The sequence below is a fragment of the Manacus candei genome, unplaced genomic scaffold (genome assembly GCF_025592945.1).
Source record: "Manacus candei isolate 608988 ecotype Guabito, Panama unplaced genomic scaffold, ASM2559294v1 h1tg000008l, whole genome shotgun sequence".
Lineage (NCBI taxonomy): Eukaryota > Metazoa > Chordata > Aves > Passeriformes > Pipridae > Manacus > Manacus candei.
Genome location: NW_026138056.1, coordinates 21,691,560 through 21,714,631, shown reverse-complemented (window position 1 = coordinate 21,714,631; position 23,072 = coordinate 21,691,560). Strand labels below are relative to the sequence as shown.

The window sequence follows — 23,072 nt, the reverse complement described above, 5'->3', positions numbered from 1 at the left end:
CAAGCAGGGTCATCTCAGAGCACGTGGCACAGGATCGAAACCAAACGATTCTGGAATATCTCCACTGAGGGAGACTCCACAACCTCTCTGGGCAATCTGTTCCAGTGCTCAACAAAGAAGTTCTGCCTTGCATCCAGGTGGAACTTCCTGTGCATCAGTTCCTGCCTGTGTTGTCTTGTCCTATTGCTTGGCACCTCTGACAAGAGCCTAGCTCCATTCCCTTGGCACTCCCCCACGCCCCCTTTAGATATTTATGCACATTGATGATGTTTCTCACAATTTGGGCATTTAACTGGATGCCAAGGGCGGTTTAAAACACGCTACGAGATGCTTTGAGTGGAGTCTCCGTAGGAAGGACCATCCCATCCAGTTCATCCAACTCTACCTTCCAACCTTTTCCATCCCCTCCCGCGAGGACGGCCCCTCCCCCTCGCGGCGCGCGCGCCCGAACCCTCGCGAGAGGCCGCAACCGCCGCTCGCGCCCGCGTTTGCCACGTTCAAAGGCGCCGGCGGTGGCGCGGGAGCGCGCAGGGCGCGCGCAGCCGGAGCATCATCGCCCCGCCCCCTCCAGGGGCCACGGCCAATCGAAGGCAAGCGTCGGCCCGCCTCGCTGGCGCGATTGGCTGTCGGCGGGCGGGGGGGCGGGTCAGGCCCGCTCGGGGCCGCGCTGCCGGGGGCGCAGGGCGCTCGCGCGCCGCGATCGGGTGGCGGCGGCCGCGGGTCCCTACGCGCTCCCGCTCCCGCTCCGCCCCCTGCGCGGCCCGACAGGAGGTGCGATGGCTTCGCGCAAGAGCTCCAGAGCCGCTGGCGGCAGCCCCAGCCCCGGCTCCAAGAGAGGTGAGCGGCGCCGCTGCCGCGGGAGCGAGGCCGTAGCTCTGCGGGGAAGGGGCGGGGGCTCCAGCGGCGACCCGGAGCCCCAGGCGGACCGCTGGGGTTCTGCGCCTTCTCCCGCCTCCCCCGCCCTGCCCTCCCCTCCCCTTCTCCGGCGCTGCGCGAGCTGGGGAGGGGGACACAGGGGCCGATGGCCGAGTTTTGCCCCATGCATTCCCGCCGCTCCCTCTCCAGGGCGTTCACGTGGAGGGAAAACTCGCCGGGCCTGGGCGGCGGGGACGCCCCTCGGAGGCTCCGCAGAGGGGTTGGGGTGAGCGCCGGGCAGGCCGCGGCATCCATGGGTATCCGTTCCTCAGAGCTCTCCTCCGGGAGGTGGGGGTAGAACCGGGATGCTCTAATTTCAAGTCGCTTTTATTCTTGTGTCCAAACTTGGATGTGGAGTATCTCCTCAGGTTGACCTAATTAGCAACGCAGGTCATTAGATCTAAGTTATGTTATCTGTTGTAGATGGAGCATCTGAGCTGGTGTTTTCTGTAAATACAGAGGCAAGGGGGAATAATCTCGGGAAAACGCGAGCAGAAGATTTTATGAGGCAGCGATCTCCACACACCCCACCCTACCAGTAAAGAACCCCTTAACAAATCTGAGTATTCATAAACTGCTGCGTGTGGACAATTTAAGTAGGGAAAGTAGCATTTCTTAGCATAGCAGGACATGCTTGAAAGAGGAGAAGGTGTATGTACTTCTGGAGTCACTATGCAACCACACACGCCGCTCTAGTGAGAGGAGGTGTTCTTATCAGACATTGATGTTTACGTGTTTTAGCTTCTTAGATTTCGAGCTTATTGTGGACAGAGCTCCAGTGGTGAAATGCAGTGATTCAGAAATTATATCTTGTCCCTCTTTGAATACAGCAATAGTAGGGAGAACAGTGCTAATTAAAGGAGGAACCATATAGGATTAGTTTACCTATCACATGATGAATTAAGAGGGAAAGATTTCAAATATACTTAAGCTTCAGAGAGTTTAGAGATGATATTGCGATGTTCATAGAAGAGGTATTGTTTTTATTTTATTTCTAAATCATTTTTCAATGGCTGACTTATGCTGTAGAGTATGTATTAATTACACTTATTGCTTGGACTTGAGGTGTTCTGATTATCACCCAGTGTTAAGCATGCTGAATACAGATTTTCAATTATAATGCATTAAAAACATGCATCCCTGATATAATTTTGAATACTGAACATGGTACTGTTAATATTTTAAATATCACTCTAAAGGTTTGTCAACAGCAGAAAAATAAATTTATCAGTAAGCTGAATCTCTGAATAAAAAAAGTATTCCATAGATTTTTGTTTGCAGTCTGAGTAAAATGTTATCTCTTTGTATTAAAACATATCTTTGATGGGATGAAGCAGTCTTGGTAACACGTTTGGCACTCTTAAGATGTAAGCTCTTAAATTTGGACAAGTGTTTTGTTAGTTTCAGACACTCCTAGTTAAAATCCCTTGGACAACCATAGCAATTACAGCATGAAGCTGGTGCTGTTGTCACTGTAGCAGCTGCAGAAAGAGGTAAGGGATGATTACTCCTGTGTGAATAAAGGAACAGCTGGAGGAACAGAGTCTTCACAGCAGACAAGGGATGTGAAAATGAGATGAGGAAATAATTTTGAGATGGCGAGACTGTGAAGTCTGAAAACCTCAAGTTTGAGGCAGTTCTTACTTGGTGGAAGTATTCACTTTTACAGCAGTTCTTGGGAGAGGATGTGGCTTCTTGCCAAGGCCTTGCTCACAGCTCTGAAACCACTGAGGCTAACAGCTTGTCTCAAAATCTGTGCACTCAAGACAATGCCTGCATTTGAATGTAGTAATCTGCTTTTAGGTTTCTGCATCACAAAATATTTACAGTAGTCTTACAAATAGATTAAGTCCGAAATAGTTCTAGCTGTAGTTTATATAGGTGTCTTCAAATATACTGAAATACCAGAAATGGAATTAAATAATTTTTTAGAAATAGAACTCTACTTTTTACTCTCAGAAGTCAGATAAAAGACACTGTCAAATCAGTCCTAAGTAAAAAATATCTTTGTATTTAAGCTACTATTTGTACTGCTACTCATGGATGCTTCTTTGAAAATGACATGTACAGAATTGTATGACTGTGCCAGTGATTTTATTTATACTGAAGTGAAAATCAGGGAAAAATTTGACAGTTTGGGGATACTTAGAGAGGGAAATGTGTTTGTTATTATCTTTACTGGAAAGTTTGGCTTCTTATCATTAGTCGACAGAGTCCATTGTCAAGATGTGGCCTCTCTAAATGAAGAATATCAGTTTTAAACAGCTAGATGAAGTAATAGATACTTGCTGCAATATTATCTGAAGCGTAGTTAGGTGAGGGACAGTTTTGGTGCAGGAACAAATGTGTGTCACCTGGTCATGAATTATCTCCCTCAGATTTCATGAGATGTGAAATTTGGAAATATCATGGGCATTAGCAGGTGCCTGTGGAAAAGCCACAGGAGTGAGAGTGAGGATCAGCAGCCTAGCTACTTTTGAAATACAGATGGCTGAAAAAATATGGATTACTTTGTAAGCTATGCTTGCTTGTAGAAGTAAGAGTACTGTTAAGACATTTATCATTATGTTGCTGTGTGTGTGTCTTTTGTCTTATAGTACATAAGTAAGGACTTACTTAAACATAGTTCTTACTGATCATATAGTTGTGCAATAATTGTTGTTTGTTTTCATTGCATTTCTAAAGCCAAGTGGGAGAGGAGTTCTCCATTAAGCTAGGGAATATGGAAACCCCACATTTCCAACACAAGGCATCACCTCTATCTACAAACAACTGTATTTTATATTAAAATAAACATAATCGTATCTCTGCTAGTTCTGAGGCTGTGTTGACTTCAGTCTCTATGATGATAAATAATTTTACTTTTACTTTGATAAATTTTCTTTAATCTCCACATTAAGGATTAAGAATCTTCTGACATCACCTGCTTTTCTCTGCAAGATCCCAAAAGATGTTTTCACTTTTTGCTGTTTTAACCCTGTGGTTTCCTTATATGTGCAAATGTATTGCCAAGGTTTTAACTCCTTTTACTCATTTTTTGGACCCTCTAAGATCCTTTAATGTAATTCTCTGGCTAATTTTTGGCTTTTCAGCTTTTTTCAGATTTCTTGAAATGCAATTTTATGCTAACATTACTACTTTATTTAACAGTATCACTTCTAGAAAGAAGTTTTACCTGTTAATTTGCAAGAACTTTCACTTTTTGTTTCATCTCTGTTGTAAAGACTACTTTGTAGTGTACTTTCTCTGGGTGAGTCTGTCCGTTACCTTTTTATTTATGATAAGAGCAGAGAAAGTTCATCATGTAAACAGGTCACTTTTTTCCTGCTGAAGTTTTTACACTGGCTCTTGGGAATCTTGAACTTCACATCAGTGCTTCCAATGCTTGAAGTGGGATTGCCTGTGCATTCTCTGGTCTCTCAGAGCTACCCAGCTGTGCTGTAGTATAACATCTAGTTACACTATTGATGCTGTTTAAATATGATGCTTCTATCTGTCTAAAAATTCTGTCTCTCTAATTTATAACCTGAACTACTGTCCACTGTGCTTGCTTATGCTCTCGACTTTACAGTTGTGTAGTGTATAATCTGATTTCTTGTGTTACAATTCATCCTTTATTTCCTTCTTCATGTTAATTGTTATCATTAGGAAGAAGGATACTAAGGTAGTGGAGGTCATAAGTGAGATGTAAATTTGGGATGCTTTGTGGGGCTTAACAAATGTTTCGACTTGTCAAAGTGTTTGCTGACCAAAGATGACTGAAGTCCAAGTGTTTGCTGAACTAAAATGAATTCTTATGAATTCTGTTAGTGTCCTGCTCAGTGCTTTGATTTGGTTGTTTTAACCCAAGGTTAAAATGTTTTCTTGTAACATTTTTGGTCTTCAGGAGTGTACAGTGGATTGTTATTAATTCTTAGAGTTACTATAGTTCTATTGCAGACAAATGAGAAATACTTTGTGTCTCATTGATGGAAACTTTGTATACTCTTTTAGAAAAGCTCCAGTGATTTCTTCAGCAAGCTTATCCTATTTCCTAGTTTAGTTGCTTACAACTGCTTGAAGATCTTGAATTTTTAGCATTCATGCCAGATTCTATTTTTAAACAATTTGAGACAGACTGGTAAAAACATGTCTCTGTATTTAGAACAAAATGGATTTTACCAGGAAAGTTGATTGTGGCTTGTGAGACTAATCCTAGATATTTGAATTTTAATGGCATATGTGTACCTGTTATCTTAAAGCTAACTATAGCTTTCAAAGTATGAGTTGCTCATGTCAGGGACAAACTACCTAAATAACAACTATGTGTGCATACTTCCTTTCTAAATCTTCAGGAAACCGTAAACCATATTAATACAATTAGCAAAACTCTGAAAATGTAGACAGCTATCTCTTTCTGATTCCTATGTCTGCTGTGTGTCTTGTTCAGCATGACCTTTCTGGAAAGCATTCTAATATATTGTAAAATAATCTGCCAAATTAAAAATTGGTAGCAACAGTAAGGATCCAAACATCTGTAATTTGCATGGTGTGTTGCAGGAGAGCCACCAGTGAAATGACAGGATTTGCTAGTTTCCCTCCTCTCTGCTCCTCTCTTTTTTCTTTTTTTCCCCCCTTTTTTAGATGTCCTGTACAAAACTTCAGGCAGTATCTCTTCAAACAAGTCAGTTCTCTTATCTCTGATTAAATGAGTGTGATATAAATAATATTCTTAAAATGGTTAACACTGGTATTCCTCTGCATACATGAGCAGATTTGCATTGGAATAGTGAATCCTTGATATAGCCAGTGATTCATTTGTCTAGAACTTGAGTCAGGTGAGCTCTAGAAAGACAACTCTGTCATCCCTTAGGTTTATCTGAATGAAACTTTCTCTACACTGTTAGCTATTGGAAGGTACAGTAACTGAGTGCCAAGGTCACTATGCAATGAAAAACAATCAATTTGAACACAGTATATGCTTTTATGACCTATTTTTCCATCTTGCCTGATATTTGGATTTCTTTGCTTTTTCTCAAGGATGTATTATTTTGGGTTTTAAGATTGATAGTTAAGTGTAGTATGGTTGGCATAAATACAAAGAAAGCCTGATACTTTCCTCTCTATCAGTACTTTTTCTCCTGAAGAAGTTTGGAGCACTGGGAGATTCCTCTCCATACTTCCAGAGATACTGCTACTTGATAAAGACATCAAGGAAAGTTCTCATGTCCCTTTTGATCCAGCGTGGGCTGAAATCTCGGGCCCGCTCTGTGTTTCCTAATGTATATTACCTGAAAGATGTTATTCATGGTGCTTCAAATGTGGAAGAAACTTGCACTTCACATCTGTAAGGATGTTTACTTTAACATACTTTTTAAGCATTTTGCTAAGTGTATAAATGGTCCATGAGGTAACCTTTTCGATAGCCTTTTGAGGATAAGGCTTGTTTAAAACGTTAAGTGGAGAACCTAAAGTATCACCAGTATTAGGGAGAGTTTGTTTTCTCAGATTTTGGCAATTCCTTTGAGAATGCACATGAAGTTTCCTGATCAGAGGTCATAGCTAATGTAGGTTCAGACCCCAAGGACGTATGTTATATTGGGGAATTAAGAATTCCTTTCTTTTTTTATATGTAATTCAATGCTATAGGTCTGCAGTCAGCTTCATCTGGTTTGAGATTGCTCTGCAGTCTTCCTCTTTTCAATTCCCCTTCCCTGTACCTGAATTATTGGCTGTGCAGGTGTGAGGTGAACCACACAGGGAACTGATAAGCGGAAAGCTGATTCTCTTCCATTTTTTCCCCTCAGAGTGCCTCAGTGCACAGCTTCAGGGAAGGTCAGTGGAGAAGGGAAGAGATGACAATGAGTGGGTGGGCATCAAGGGAGGGTGAGGTTGAATCCGAAGTTTTACATTTGTTCATGTCATCATGGAGCCATGGTGTGAACATAGAAAGGTGAATGGTTCTGTTGGCTATGCTAATGTAGTAGCTGGATATATAAATGCTTCAGTAAAGACAACAAAATTTACTAGCAGTAAGAAGGCCTGTGTGTCAAGATTATTTCTAATTACAGGGTGCATAAAGAGGTGAGACTTCAATATTGCTGTCTCTTTAAACTAAAAACCCTGTAACTGATCACCTGTATGGAGAGGAAGTGTTCGTTTTCAGCTGGAATCACTTTGAAACATGTAGTAAGAGTTTCTATCCTAATTCTTATGTTGAATTCTTCATTGTAGAGAACTTGAGCAATGAAGTTCTGATTTACCTCAAGTGGTTCTTTCCTGATGAAGATCACAATCTGGTAATCTGTGTGACAGCCTGCAGCAATCTTTTTCCTAACTGCATCTACAAGCTAGCTCTTTGCATGGGAAAGTTTTGAGCTATGCTTTGAAGTGGAAATCATAATATTATGTGTCTTTAAACATACTGGAAATTAAGTGTGCAGATACATATATACTGAGTTTGAACATCCTGTAGTATGTGTGGTTCAGCTTTGTTAGAACTTAAACAAATTTTAGTCTCCTTCATATGGAGTTGCACTATGATTATGCATGTACTTAACCTGGTATAGCGAATGCTATCAAGTTGTTTGAAGACTTTCTTTACAAAGCATTTAATACCTGGGGGGGTTGTAACTATTCAATAGTGGTTTTCTGGTTGTGCAATTTTATTTCCTGAGGTTGTTTGATAATCAGCAATTTATTACTAATGCAACATATCTCACTCCTCACCCTAGTGTTTTTTAAATTTTTTAAATTTTCTTTAGTATTCTTAAAGAAAGTTCGTATAGCAGTGTGTAACTGTAGTGCTATTTCTTTCCATACTAGCTAGAGGACACATAGTAGTAACTAGAAGACACAGATGTATCTTTTGGAACCAGAAAGTTGTGAAAACAGCAGTTCTTCTGCAACTGAGACCTCCTAACAACATATTTTAATAACTACTTATACAATTGAGGTATGAGACACCTAAAAGCTCTTTTGTACTCTGTAAGAGTTGCAGTTGCATAGTACCCGTATGGATTAAGACCTAATTAAATTGGCTTAGTATCAGACTTGAAACTTCAATAAGTTTTAGGCATTTTAAACATTTTAAAATGTTCTTTTTTTTCCATGAGCAGAAACCTGGGAAAAGCAGAGTTGTAGATACTTGCATGGCAACAAGACTTTTTCTATTTGAACTCCCTCAAACTATGAGAAAAATTGGAAGAACTGAAATGACATAATCTGTTTTCTTTATTTTGTGGCTTAATTAGGACTTGTTGCTAAAACAAATTGATGTGACCCACTTTACAGGATAGGAAAATGGAACAAGGAAAAAATACCCTTAAATTAATGCCAGAGTGCTATAGAGAGAGATGAGGATTTTCAACCTTATGTAATAGAATCTTTTTTAAAGGTCACCACCAGCAAAATTTGCATGTTCCAGGCCCAAGTATTTCTTGTATTTCCTCTCCACATTTACCTTCCCCAAACTCCGCTCTGTCCTAAATACAACCAAATATTTAATTAACCTAGTAATTATGTAGGACTGTTGGCTACCTTAAATCATTCAGGTGCAAGATAGGTAGATTGTATAATTTTAGATCTTATTTCCAAATGTTCCGTGGAAGAGAGCTGGTTAATGAAAATAGCAGCTAATAAAAATCTTTAAGTCATCTGTACAGTTCAAATCAGTATTAATTTTGCCTACTCATTGGTACTACAGCTGATACAAAAGTGTTATTCCTCTAGCTGGAGGCAAAATAAAATTTCTTTTTAAGCATGTAGTCTTAACTTTGAGCCTCTTGGCTTGATGTGTAAGTCAAGTAAGTTTATAAGATGCAAGTTCTACATTCAGTTTTGGACTTAAATTCTATTTTGTGCTTGTATACACATGAGAACAAAACTGGAGAAAAATGTCTTAAGTGTTTGGGAAGAATGTAGGGAGGTACTTTTCCATGCAAATCTATTTTGATTAGGTAAATATATAACAAAATATTTTTGTTGTCTTCACAGGACTCCTGTTTTTTTTTTTCCTGAAGTGGTAACTCTCTAAGCCTGTTATTGTACTATCTTTAATTTTGTGGAGAAAAGGTTAGAAAAAAGAGTAATCCAAAGTATTCAGATAGTGATAGATGCATTAAATACTACTTTAAGCATATTCCTGTTGATAGTCAGTGTTCATTATAAAACTCTTTCAAGTTGTAAGTGGTGTCATTAGTCATTTAAGCTGTGTGCACATTGTGCATCTGTATGTTTTTTCCTTGAAGAATCCTACTTGAAGAACTACTCAGAAATATTCATCTGAATATCCAAAAATTAAAAGAAAAAGCCAAACCATGGCTTGGACAAAATTTGAATAAGTTAGCAGGTGCAGATTCAGGATGTTCTCTTATATCTCTGTATTAATTTTTTCCTCCTCTGACTTCAGCAGTTATGCTTAGATAAAAAAGACTCTAGAAGAAAGTTGTTAACAGCAGCAGCTCTTAAGGGGACAAACAGCTGGTCTCTCCAAACTTCACTGAAAAGTGTGGAACTAGCACTGCAAGTAGAGCTCACTGTTGTGCTGTATTTAGATCAAGTGCCTTTGACAAGTCTTATGAAACTGTGCAAACTCCTAGAACAAAATTTCTCATTAAGTTTCTCTTTATCTTTTCTTTGTGACTGTTTTTATCTTAGAGAGGAAACCTTAGGTTTTTAAAACAAAACAAAACAACAACCCTGAAGCTAATCATTATTGTGATGTTTCTTTTATGAGTAGATTTCTTGTGAAAAAATTTTATTATTTTTGTTGTGTATGTGTGTCTTAGAAGAATAGTGTAAATGGAAAGCAATCAGGATTTTGTTTATAGCCAGAAAAATGTAACTACTGAAGAATAATAAATAAGTAAAAAAACCCCACCCTGGGAATGATACTTGACATCAACCAGCCAGATGATAATCTTATTCTTTTTTTGGATTTTTTTTTCTGAAGAATAATTAATTCTAACTTAGTAATAAATCACCTTAGTTTGCAACTGAAAAACTCCTCTAAATATTGTGGTACTTCCTATGAGTCAGAAAGGTATATCTAGGCTTAAAAGTACTTTGAAATAGCAGCTTATATTCAGAAACGGGCCTTTTGACCATCTCAAGTATTGACCATCTCTTTATAAACTGAATATAAAAAAGGAAAAAACCTATATGTGTCTATTTTACTTGAAGCATGTTTTCAGATAAGATCACAGACCTGATTCTGTGTAAACAGGTGTTATGGTTACAAGAAGGGCTTTAAAGAGTTGTTTCTTAGTTCTATGCAATACTTTGGTAACTGGAGCTCTCACCCAGGACAGAGGAGGAAAAAATATTTACCTCTGTTTTCTTGAGGAAGAATAAGTTTGGTTGATTTCCAGAGTTGCAGCTGCTGTTTATAGGATATACTTGAATAGAAGTTAGAGTGTATATTTTAGATTCTCGTTGTTGAAACTGTTCCAATTCAATGTGAAACAAAAGTTCAGCCTACTGAGAGTGAATGTGAGCATAGGTCGGGTATATCTGGAGTTACCTTTCTTACTTAGAAAGGAGGGAGAAAACTGGGTTTTAGTCTCTGTTCTGCAGAGCTCCTCTCTTATAAATTACTGTTGTGGCCAAATAAATATTTTCATTTTGAGGGACTAAAATGGCTTTGTTCTTATACCTTTGGGTATACTTAAAAATGTATTTTAGACCTGTGACATTCAAACACTGTTCTCTAGAGGAGAGAACTGAGTCTCTGATCTTTCACATCCTGATTAAGTGTGGAATTCGAGGAGATGGTTCAATGGAATCACTTAATCTCTTGAAGGGAGGGGCTTCTTTTCACTAGGGAAGTTCAGCAGGGTGCATATGATCCTACAGTTCTTTTACATATTTTGTGATGCATCCTTTATTTTCCATTTGTTTTTTTTCCACCTCCAGATGACCACCCTCGCATCTCCATGATCAGCCTGCTTTGTTGTCTAATCCTGAATTTATGACTTTGCTCTTGGTTTCAGTATTTATGTTCGATTGTATAGTAGGACATTTTACTGTGAGAAATCTTGTAGCGATTAAAAATTAAGGACCTTAGAGATTTATGTGTAGATTGATTATATGTGGAATAAGGAAAAGTTCCTCAAATACTGATGTTAAAATCTGTGAAGTGGGAGCATGAGAGACCAAATTGCATTTCACTTGGTTAATTTTTATTTCAAATTTTTTTTGGTCTTTGTGTTTTCTTTGAACATTTCTGTTCCATCTATTTCCCTGTTCCTAATGAGTAAGTTTCTGATTTAGGTTATTGAAGTCCTTTAATAACATGCACAGGTATCTTTATAACCATGTAGACTAGGATATATAAAGTTCAGACCAGAGATCTAGTTTTTAATACAAATAATAATAATAATTAAAAAAACCACTCTTTTCTCCCATAATTTCCATTGAAGTTGTGGTGAAGAAAATTTCTTAGAAACTAAAAGGAAGAATCAATTTTCTATCACAAAGAATTTATATAGAATTTATTAAAAGTAAATCTTTAGCTTAAAATTTTGATCTTATCTCTAAAGACCCTGCTGCCATGATTGTTTGTAAAACAACAAAAATTTCTGAGTATGGATATTTGTGAAAATTTAAGGTTAGAATATTTCATGAATGATACCGTAAGTATTTCAGTAAAAATTCATGTTCCGTCTGTAGAGTAAACAGAGAGAAAACAGTCTCTTAAAAAAATGAAATAGAGTTTGTAAAAGCACAGATTTGTCCATTGAAAATGTATTATTCTACCCTTGGCATAGAATAACACTGAATGAAAATTGAAGATGAAAACATGTTTTACCTCAGGATAGTAGAGCAGTTATTATGGTGTGGGAACTTCTCAGAATGGAACAGTTCAACACAAGTGCTTATCAAGTCTAGATTTTAAGATGAATATCACAAAAAGGATGTGTGTCTATATACAGATATATGATCTCACAGTAGTGCGGGGGGAAAGCTTGTATTTTAATAGAAAAGGGGAAAGTATTTTTAATATATTTCTAATTTCTAGTAACTGCCTGCTTGTGTGCACCCTTCTCTTCAGGAGATAATCCATAAGTGCTTCCATATTACTTCTTAATGCATCTTTGTGGGAAATAATTATACAAATTATGAAAGCTTTGAATGGATGCTTTGAAGCCTGACTGTTTGTGTTTGTAATTGACTCTTTTGCCTCTAAACTTTTTTGCTTGCACTTTAATTGTGATCTAGAGATGGAACTAATGCTACTAATCTTGATAGTAAATTATGTTTTTGTAAAATTATGTAAATATATGTGGACTGCATAATTGTAGCAAAACTAACTTGAAAATAGTTTTAAAATTTTGGAATAGTTATACAAATGAGGAGAAGAGTAATAATTTTGAGTGTTAGTGAAGCAATTTGACTTGCTTCAAAAAGAACCAGCAAACAGTGACAGCATTTGAACGCAGCAGAACAAGACCTTATAAGAAGTTTTGACTGCTGACTTAGCTATCCTAATCTCAAATTGTATTGTAAAGAGATATAAATTAAATTTAACCTTTGTCTTTCATAAAATGAATGAAAATTATATTATTTGGTATTTTGAACTATAACATTCCAGGAGATACACATATAACCTGTATTTTTCAAGGTGTGTGTTAATGTGTGTTTTTCATGGGGTATATAATCAGTTGTGTGCACCCCCAGTTGGTCCATCTTTCTCTTGGCCATTTTCCTTTTGATGAGTTTGAAGAGTTTCCCCATTTTAGCTTTAGAAAATCAGAAAGATGTTTGTCCCTTCTTGGGAAGACATATTCTTGCAATCAGTTGGTTTTTAAAGGGCACAAGATTAAAGCTGTGGGTACTTGGTTAAATGTCAACATACATGTCTTAGTTCGGATTTGGAGTGTACATCTGGACTCAGTTTGTTGACTGTCTTCACTTGCTGTTATGCAATCTGCTGTTGTACCTGGATGGAATATGCTCACTTAGGTCTGAGTGAAATGAAGCAAAAACTTATGCATTTATAGGCATTCAGCCAGGTAAGTCCTACTTCAGACCAGTCCCCCCATGTATTATATGGACTTGAGGTTCTCAGCATCGGTTGAGTGCTTTATGAATCCACTTGTACTAAGATCTGGTGTCTGCAAATGCAGGTGCAGCTGAAGTGAAGTTGCAACAAATTGCCTAATCTGATGCCTGTCAAAACACTGTATGGTTTACATGCAATAGACTACATATCACTGCATGTAAAATTATTTTCCTTAATAAGCCGTTGATTTCTCCATATGTTTGGTAACTTCTACTCTTCAAGTTTTCTTTCTGTTTTGCTCTGAATTGCTTATGCATCAGCTAAGTCACAGAAATGTACTAGTCAGGATGTCTTTCTTAAAGCATTTGGTTTGTTTAATGTGTTCAAGTGGCTTTGAAAGTAGTTAACAGATACATTAGTTATAGAATCAACTGCCTGTAGTTGCTTCTCATCCATTTGAAAAGTCTTAAAGTGGTACTTTTTCTCACTTTTTTTCTCCCTTGAGCTATTGGGAATTGCATTTGGCAATTAGTTGCTGGATGTTGAAACCACAGGAGGTGTATGTTGTTTTTCAAAGTAGCTGTAACATTCTTCTGTTCACTCCATCTACCTTATGGCTGTGTTATTCAAAGAAGCGTGGAGGAAGAAGGACAGAGTGCTAGATCGTAAAGTTTTTATTAGGGTTGCTGTGAATGAGAAATGAGTTAGTTTCTGACTTCCACCCAAAACGAATAAGCAATGGAAATTTTGCCTGGTTTCACTTTATGGCTTGTGGTATATTGCACGCTAGGAAAACAATATTTCCTTTGGCAAAACTGTCAGTAACCTTTCTTTGGGTCTGCTAGAAGCATATACAATGTGCACCAGGAAACAGTTCGGATCCAAAAATTTTTTGTCAAGAATGTGTGCAATTGGTTTCAAGTAATTCTTTCAACAACTCAGAATTAAGTTATAGAAGTTAGTTGTCTCTTTTCTCTTTAAGTAGTTAGCAAGTTCCAAATGAACAGTCTCTACTCGGGAAACCTGGTAGAGGAGTGCAAACATGGAGAAAGTTTCTTGGATGAGGGCCAACTTGACAAATGCAAGCAGGCAAGCTTTGTGTCCGGACTTGTGTTTCAGCTTATGCGCATGGATTTAGTGTCGTTAGAGCTCAGGCACTGTGGCGTGCTTTGCAGCAAAAATACTACAGTACAATGTGCTCGGTTTCATTTGCTCTTGTTTTTATGTTGGAGGATTAAGGGGAGGGGAAAGGATCAACTACCCAGGATGCTCTGTTTGGAGGAGTAAGTGAATTTGATTGTCGTCAGACCTAGATTGCCATATGAGTTCTGAAAAGCGTTTGGCTCCTCAGGATAACTGCTCTAAAAATAGATTTGGAGGAGAGGTTTCTCTTGGGTCCAGTTTCGGGTTCCAGCTGAGCTGGCTTTAAAAAACTTGTTTGCTCCTGTTGCAAGGCTGGAGTGAGGATAAATCGTTTCTTATTCTACCTTCAACATTAATTTTTGGAGATACACACTCGCTCTGTCTGTGGAAATCGAGCACTAATGTTATGGCTGACGACGCAGGTATAATCCTAACCTTTTTTGTGAGCAAATGGAAAATGTGTACTTTCATATAACAGTTATGTCTGATTTTGTAATCGGCAAAGTAACCGGCTTACTGTCATTTGTTGGTGTTTGCTTGTCAGTTTGCTGTTCTAGTGTGCGTTACAGCCTGCATCTGTTCTCTTTGATTATATGTTCTCTGGACTAGGGGTATTTCATGAGTTTAAGGCAGGTTTGTAACATTTGTTACAAGGATTGCAGCATTTTTTGCTTGAGTAGAGCATATGTTAACATAAGAGACATCGTTTTGTCTTCAAATGTCTGACTTCAGAGTTATTTTTGGAGTATGTAAAATTGCTAGGTGTCGCGAAGGTAAGCTAAAGAAAAAGGGGTTTCATACATTTTTGTCTAGGAGTGACTTGATGAGGGAGTGGGTGAGGTACAGGATTGTATAGATTTGCCGTTGAGGGATGGAGCGTGCTTTAAGACTTTCTGATGTCTGCATAAAGACATCTGGTGGTGTAAGCACAGGCTTACCAGATATGGCAAGTGACCTACTTTTGACATAGCTGGCAGCATGTGCAGGGAAAGGGCTTGAGTTGAGAATTAACTGTTTGGAATGAGCTCTGAGCCAGCTTCAGTGCATGCAATGTTTTGTTCTGACCCTGTATGTAGCGTTATTTGTGCAGGCCATAGGTGCATTCTATGTTATGTAACTTCCATTTATATAAAAGTGTTGCGTGATCATGCTGCCATGGTTGAGTTGGTTTTTTTCAAGAGTTTTGAAAATAATTTTGCTATAAGGTAGGAAGCCACAGCATGAAAATGTACCTTTGTGACTGTTGTGAATTATATTTTTATAGCAGAATCTGTTTTTGAGGATTTAGCGTGAAATAGTCTTTTATACTGAAAAAAATATGAACAGCTATGCTCAGTTACTTAAATAAGCTGTCTTTTCTTTCATTTTCCCGTTCTTCTAACAAGTAAAGCTTCTTCCCTCAGAGGCAACTAGCAGTAAACAGTAGAAAACAGTGAGATAAATGAGTGTGAAATGCAGTAAGATCCTCTTTCCTATTTGCTATAGAACAAAGTTGTAACATAGAATCCTTTAAAATGCTTTTAGCCTTGGGGTTTAATTTTAAGTACATATGAAACTTTCATTGACTGCCTTGGAACACAGGTGTAGTGAAGCCCTGCCTTTACATACTATAACTGTTTATTTCTGAATATTAACATTTCCAGCTCAAGAGTACTTCAAGTAAATTCATATACAGTTGAGCATATTTCTGAATGTACTGGTGCACAGTGCTTGTCTTTCCCTCTATTTCCAGGCTACCTGTGCATTTCCCACAAGAGAGATGTTAAAATGAGCTGAGTATATGGACATTGCATATATTTAATTAGGGGACTCTGCAGTAGCAAGCGATACATGCCTGAGTTATCTCAATTTCTCTCTAAATATTATTGGACATTTGTGTTTAATGTAGAAAAGAAACGAAATTTGATCTTTGAAGGGAGTAGTCTCAATAAAAGTTTTTTTTTCTTCAATAAAATGTTGAGCTAAGTAAGAGTTGACGTGGATCAGTGGAGATTTTATTGGTCTGAACCTGATATATAGCACAATGAATATAATAAAAGGGTAGTTTATTACAGCTGTAGACCTGATGGCAAGCAGGGTCTGAAAGTACTTATATATAGTATCTGTTATAGAAATAAGTCTGTTACCAATCTCTCATTACTTATCTTTCAGAGTTACTCCATTTTATTGTAAAAAACAATTGCAATGATATTTAGCTATTGAGAGTATTTTTTGTCTTTTTCTATGATCAGTGCTGATAAATGCATCAAACATTACTTGCATTTAGTATGATAAAGTTAACTCCTTACCTTATTGTATTATCACAATATTCATGGCAAAGTTCCTCGAGTCCTTCAAAATATATAAGAAATAATTTTGCTTGAATGACTGGAAGTGCGTGTGGCTGAACTGGCAAAAGTTGGTTCTTAGAACAGAATGAAGTGGAATAGACTGATGGACATGAAACTGCAGCGGAGTGCCAGCTTTGTAGCAGTAATATCAGGAGGCAGCAGAGCAGACCTTGAGCTTTGGAGAAAGGCCACAGGCATCTTTTTGGTTACGTATTTATTTACTATATGTATCCCTCTTTTGCCAAAATGATCCTAAAAGCACAGATCAAGCAATTTATATCATTGCTAGTGGCAAAGCCCATTTGAAACCTGCTACACACATCTAGGTCAAGGTCTCTCTTTTTCTAGTGGTTTGTTTTGGGGGTTTTTATATACATTTACTTTCCATATTCGCAGTTATTAATGAAATGGTGATTTGCGTTATATCTCTGTGTCATCCTTTTACTTTTATGTTCCATAGGACTGGAAGTCTAAAGTTATTTAGCATGGTGTGAATCTCTGTTTGATTCTAAGCTATAGGAAAGATGTTTTAGTTGGTTAAGTGTGTCTGAACTTGGAGTCTTAGCCTTAATATGATTCAGATTTTAGAGCTTTCTTAGGCTGTTTGAATTGTCACGTTGTTCTTTGAGCTATTTCAAGTACTATTGAAACTTGATTCAGGAGAAACAGTTCTCTTGTGAAGCTTTTCTGCTGGCCATAGTGTCCTCTGGTGGCAGCCTGGGAACTGCGGGCACAAATGCAAAGCATCTCAAAAATGTTAAGCTCTGTGTAAATACACAAGGAAGGGGGGAGGGAGAGTTAGGCGGGATTTCTGGCTAAGTTGTAAGACAAATTAGATGGGGGCATTTGGTGTTCAGTTGCTTATGAGGCTTTTGGTTCGATAATCATCAAGCTTCCCACGGTAATTCCCAGTGATATGAAAAGCAAGTAACAGTGGTAAAGTTTAAAAATAAAAACTGAACAAAACTCAAAGAAACCCCACCACAACAACAAAAACCACTAAAAAAACTGTTGCTCAAATGTCTTGTATTCTGTATAGTCATAAGAAACAAGTTTTATAATTATATCCTCAATAATAATTTTTTAACTCTTACACAAATCCATTTTTCCTACTTGTTTGTCTTATTTTAACAGAGACTAAGCATGGAGGAAGCAAGAATGGAAAGAAAGAAGGCCTCTCTGGAAGCTCATTTTTCACCTGGTTTATGGTACTTGCTTTGCTGGGAGTTTGGACATCAGTAGCAGTTGTCTGGTTTGAACTTGTAGATTATGAAGAAGTTCTAGGTAAGAATTTTAAATCTTAAGATTCTTCTAATAAGATTACGATATTCATTTAATGAAGGCCATTTTAAATGATTAGATAGATGATTTGACTACTGCAGTGCTTGCAAGTGATCTACATGATAAGAATAAGCAAGGTATTTCAAAAACTATGTTTTAATGCCGAACGCTGTTATGATGTTAAAACGGGATTCTCATAAAACTGAAAAGGCATCATCCTTCAGGATCTCTTTGTAACATGTATACTGTAGTTCACTTGAGAGGTGACCTAAATATGCATTGTTTGAATATAAGCTCTCAGAAACTTGCAGCAGTGGTTGAAAGTGGGCAGCTAATGATATTCCTCCTCTGATGGACTGTGGTGCCTGTAGGGTCAGAATAACGAATCAGTTATCCTCTCATGAGTGAGCTGTTCAATGACCTCAGTTTTAAGCTTATAATGGTATCTCAGTATGACAATTTTAAGACAGTACTGTTAATATAATATTTAAGGGTGCAAATTAGTGTCTCCAATTTCAAGATGTATGTCCACAGGTACGGCTGTTATATTTGATGTTGTAGGATTTAACATGCACTTTTGCAACTGGTAGTTTTACAAAATTAAGAAATCTGAAGGAACATGGTTTTTTTTGATCTGGACCAATTTTTTAAGAGAAGCTTCTGGTTTGCAACTTAATTGGGTCTAGTGATGCAAATAATGGTTTTCATATTTTTACTACGCATGCAGCCAAAGCAAAGGATTTCCGTTATAACTTGTCAGAGGTCCTCCAAGGTAGGATATTGGAGAAATAAGCTTGCTTTACAGTCCCTTGGCTGAAAGTTTTGATTTATTTTGTTACGGTTTTAATTTTTTTGAGAATTACTATTCTTCTGTTGTCACATGAAACTCAGTCATTTCTCATCTGTCTCATTCTTCATGATTTTGAAGATGATATTATTCTTATTTCTAGAGAATTACATTTTTGTACCAGTCTACTGTGTTTAACCATAAACTGATAAAGATACTTTCTAGTGGATTGCTTCCATACAATGCTGATGGATGTATTTTTGACTATTCTAGACCCAAGTCTGAATTTTTGATTCCACAAAACTGTTTTCTAAGTACCATATTAATCATATTTCATTTATTTTGTTAGCAATAAAATTCTGTCTCCATTTAGAGAATGACAAGTGTAATATATTGTCAACCTACTAGGACACAGAGTTCTTCTGAAAACTGTGCAGAGTTTTAATCCTGTTAAAAGTTATGTCTGAATTTTATCAAACCTATAATTAGATACATCTCTACTCACTTGATGATCCCAGGACGCTTCAGATCCTGGATACCACAATTCTGTGCTGAAAATTCTCTTTTAGTAGAAACTGAGTTCTCCTATTGCACATACCTAGGGCTGGTAGAGCTGCAGTTTCAAAAATAAAAGTGAGAAGTCTGATTTATTAGTCATGTCTGAAAAACAAACAACTTTTTTTGTCTGCATGGAAGGTTAGACAAGTGTTGATAAAGTTTGTGAATGTTTTCCTTTGTCTGGAAGGTGGACTGCTTACTTTCTATTGACTTGGCACTAAAAATTTTGTACTTATATATAGGTATATGTATGTTTTCTGAGAATTTAGAATTTCAGGAAGCATGTAATCAGAAAACAAATTCAGATTATTTGATTGATTTTTGGTTTATTATTTATTTTTCCTCAAACATGTTGAACATTCCTTGTGAGCCTAAATTTTATTCTAAGCAAAGCATGTTCATGTCAAGTACGTAATTACAGAACATGCAGAAAAAAAACAAACTCATGTTCAGTCTCAAATATAGGAGATACAGGATGGAACTTGAAATATCTGTAGTATTTTCCAGGAAATTTAAAATGTGGTTATGAGTTCACATAAATTGTTAAAAAATATATGGTAACAATCTAGCATTGACAGTTAGTCACTGCACATTGAAAACACTGTGTTGGAAACAAATGGCTGAATTGTCTTTTTCTCCTCTCTTTGCACTCCTAGGCAAGCTTGGGATTTATGATGCTGATGGAGATGGAGATTTTGATGTGGAAGATGCTAAAGTATTGCTAGGCAAGTACTAATACAGATGGAATAATCTATATAATTCAGTTGGCATGTTCAAGTTTGGCTTTTTTTTGATATAAAAACAGTATTTCTGGTTTTTGTTTTTCTAATTGGAGAACTTAAATTGATTTAATTGTGATAGGTTTTTTCTTAATGCAAGTTGTAGGATTGGGTGTGCAACTTATAGCAATTTTTGTTCTTTTTCTCCTAATATGTCAATGTAAGTGGAAAGCATTTAATTACTTACAGGATGATTTTGAAATTAGGTGTTTGCTGCTGTATTGGCTGTTGAAAGATGGTGGTGATTATTAATAAATTTATCAGATATAGGACCTAGGATGTTTCAAGAGTTAAAACATTGTTTATGTTAACATTTTAAGCCAGACCCACTTTACAATGACTTTGAACATGCCTTTGTACTTCTTAGATGACTGATTGTGTAGTGTATTTTTGTACTGTCTTTCCTCTATTCTGAATTCTCCAGAAGTCTGTTCGTTTTCTTTGCCCTTCGGAAATAGTACATGACATGAATTTTTCTTCTTTGACATTGCAACACTGAGTTTAAGCTTCTGTTCCTTTTAATTTGTGAGAATGTCTTTCTGCTCACTGTGTATCTTCAAAGGGAAATTTCAGTCACTAGACGTACTTCATGATGCTACTCTTCTACCTACATCTTTTAAAACACTGCCATCTTCTGCTTCACAATGAAGCATTGGATAGATAGTTCTTGGATACCTGAAGTTAGAAAGTGTAGTTTTCTTTCACTGGTTTGTTCAAATGTACACCTATTCTGAGCACACAAACCTGACAAATTAAACAAATAAATAAAACAACAAAAAACCCATCAGAGTAAACAATAGCTTGAGTAGAGAACAAAGTGGAATGTATCAAACTAATAGAAGTTAGTAGTAGTATATTAGGATGTTATGGTTTGGTATTTGAAATTTGTACTCCATAAAAATCAGTTTATCATCAGATTATTTTTTCCTACTTATATCTGGAGGAATAAGCAAGTCTTTGGAGGGTGTGTGTTCATTTGTTTAATTCCGTCTTGGTTTAAATAAAACCCATGTAATCAAAATTTCGAAACCACTTTGCAGTGGTGTGAATGTGAGAGACACTCCAAAGAATCTCCAGTGCCCTGAATGGCTTCAGAGCTACAGATTAAGTGTTAATTATTAGGGGTGAATAAGGTAACATTTCATACAGTTATCATCCTAGTCTTTCTCTATCTGTTACGTAGTGTACAGAAGGGAGGTATCCATTTCTTGTGGGTCCTATTGGTTGGATTCAGATTGCCAGGGTGGTAGCCAGGAACATTCTGCTGCTTTGTTACATCTCTGTTTTATGCAGCTTGATATAGCTGGGAATTCTGCCAGTACGTGGAAGTGTTTCTATTATAAGCTTGTCTTATCACGTGTTTAAACCTTATACTTCAAACGTAACATTAAAAGGTCACAGATAAAATTTATTTTTATTACTTTTGAATAATCACTTAGAAATATTATTTAATCTCACTTAAATTGGATGATGATTTCTACAGTACAAAAGAAATTATAAACTTTGAAGTTTTGTGACACTAATAAAGTTATAAATGTAAAAGATATTTTTCCTAATGACTAGTATGTAAGTTTCCTATAAGTTACTGTGCCTGTTTGTATTTAAAATTTAATATGAACTAAAAAATGAACACCACTATGCAGACTGAAATTATTTCATTGATGCAGAAACTAGAAAACTGGATTCCCTCTTAAGGAATTTGCTTTATAGACTTAAGTCTTTGTAGTAAAGAAAACCATATAGTAAACTATATGCTATATTAGGGTAATTATCTAAGTATTAAATGCATAGCTCCTTCTGTTTGTGGGGATTTTATTAGTACATGTGCTGTGTTTGAAGGCTTATTACTTTCTGGGATTTTTCTCTGAGTCAGACTTGCCGTAACAGCAAATGGTTTCTCTGCTAAAAAAGGAGTTACTGCAGTTTGATGTTTAATGATAGGAATTCATATGCTTTTTTCTTTTTTGTTCTTTTACCATTATGGCACTAGTGGTGTATATGGAAATTGTGGCATGCACAATGGTTTAATGTTGTCTGCTTCTATAACTGTTCAGTTTTCACTACAAATTTCAAGATTTAATTTCACGTTAATGGTAAATACCTTTTAAGTTAATTTAATTTTGAGAAATGCTTCTCCTAGCATGAGTTTATTTTATATTTTAAAAGATGGTTTAGTAGCTGATAACTTAATAGTTTTCTGTACTACTTGAGCATACCTAAATAGAAGAATTAAAATTCATTATTTTGTTTGTTTGTATAAGATATGATAGGGTCTTTACTTTTTATTTGTTGTAATCAAAGGAGGTTTGATGATTAAGTTCTCTTCAGGTATTTGTGTAATTTTAAAAAGAGTGTGCAAGAAGTGTGTTCCTCCCCACTTCCCCCACTCCCCCAGGTAAGAGAAGTGAAAAAAACTCCAAAAAACAAACCACCTAAAACCCTAGCAGTCAACCAACCCCAGGTATTTGTGTAGTTAGTATTGTAGCATTTATAAAAAAATATCCACGGTGAAAATTCAAATGTATTGAAGCTATTCTGACAATGTCTTGCAGATTCTGTCTTTTTCATAGGTATTTGTGAGGTTCTTTTTACTGAATTCCTTTGGTAATGGGAAGAGAGGCTTCATACTCTGCTTCTTTGAAGGCTGCTGTTTTCAGTACTTCTCTTCCCAATTTGTCTTTTCACTCTGATTGTTCTTTGAAGGGTATTAGTCTTCAGAGGAGTGTTATACTTATGTACTTGCTTTAACTCAGTACAGAGAAACAATGTCTTTAGTAATATTACCAAAAACCGGCATGTATGGGGAGTACCAAACTCTGTTGTATTAGTATTTTTGGAGCCAAGACTACTTTTTTTTTTATACTTCAGCCCCTTTTAACAAGCAACAATAAATACCCTGAGAAATTCTGCTTAAATGGGTCCAGCGGTTAGCACAGTTTTGGAACTGCAGCTACAGAAAGCCATCGCTATATTGTTCCTGCACATTTAGTTCAGAGTAGTCCAGCTACGCAGAAAATGGAAAAACCCTACCTTAGTGTATCAGCAAACAGAGAGTAGGTAGTAAGCAGTATAATCGAGGTAAACTAACTTCTTTTCCCCTGGTTCATCTCTAATAGAAAAGTACGTTTGCAGGCAGTCGCACCAAGATGGCACATTCAAAAAATCTGTGATAATGTGATAGGAGTTAAAAAGAATTATTTTTGTGCAGTTCAGCTATTTAGGATAAGTTTCATTCTTTTCTCCACTTTTCTCATGTTCTACTGTAGCACCTTCAAATATTAAAGGCTTGCTTGTGC

The 23,072-nt window shown here is 36.9% G+C and overlaps 1 protein-coding gene across 14 annotated transcripts in view; it reads left to right on the top strand.

Moving 5' to 3' along the window:
• The first annotated feature begins 579 nt into the window (after window positions 1-579).
• Window positions 580-23,072, top strand: part of ASPH (aspartate beta-hydroxylase) — a 109,879-nt gene continuing 87,386 nt past the window's right edge. For 10 of the 14 annotated variants that reach the window (XM_051770950.1, XM_051771002.1, XM_051770967.1 and 7 more), the window contains exons 1-3: window positions 580-837; window positions 17,506-17,655; window positions 19,654-19,722. In XM_051770950.1, coding sequence (XP_051626910.1) covers window positions 777-837; window positions 17,506-17,655; window positions 19,654-19,722 — 280 coding nt within the window. In that variant the 5' untranslated portion in view covers window positions 580-776. Of the gene's footprint in view, window positions 838-7,128; window positions 7,194-7,719; window positions 7,850-14,190; window positions 14,464-15,083; window positions 15,247-17,505; window positions 17,656-19,653; window positions 19,723-23,072 lie in introns of those variants that run through there. The other 4 variants (XM_051770984.1, XM_051770975.1, XM_051770917.1 and 1 more) reach the window with 4 other exon arrangements.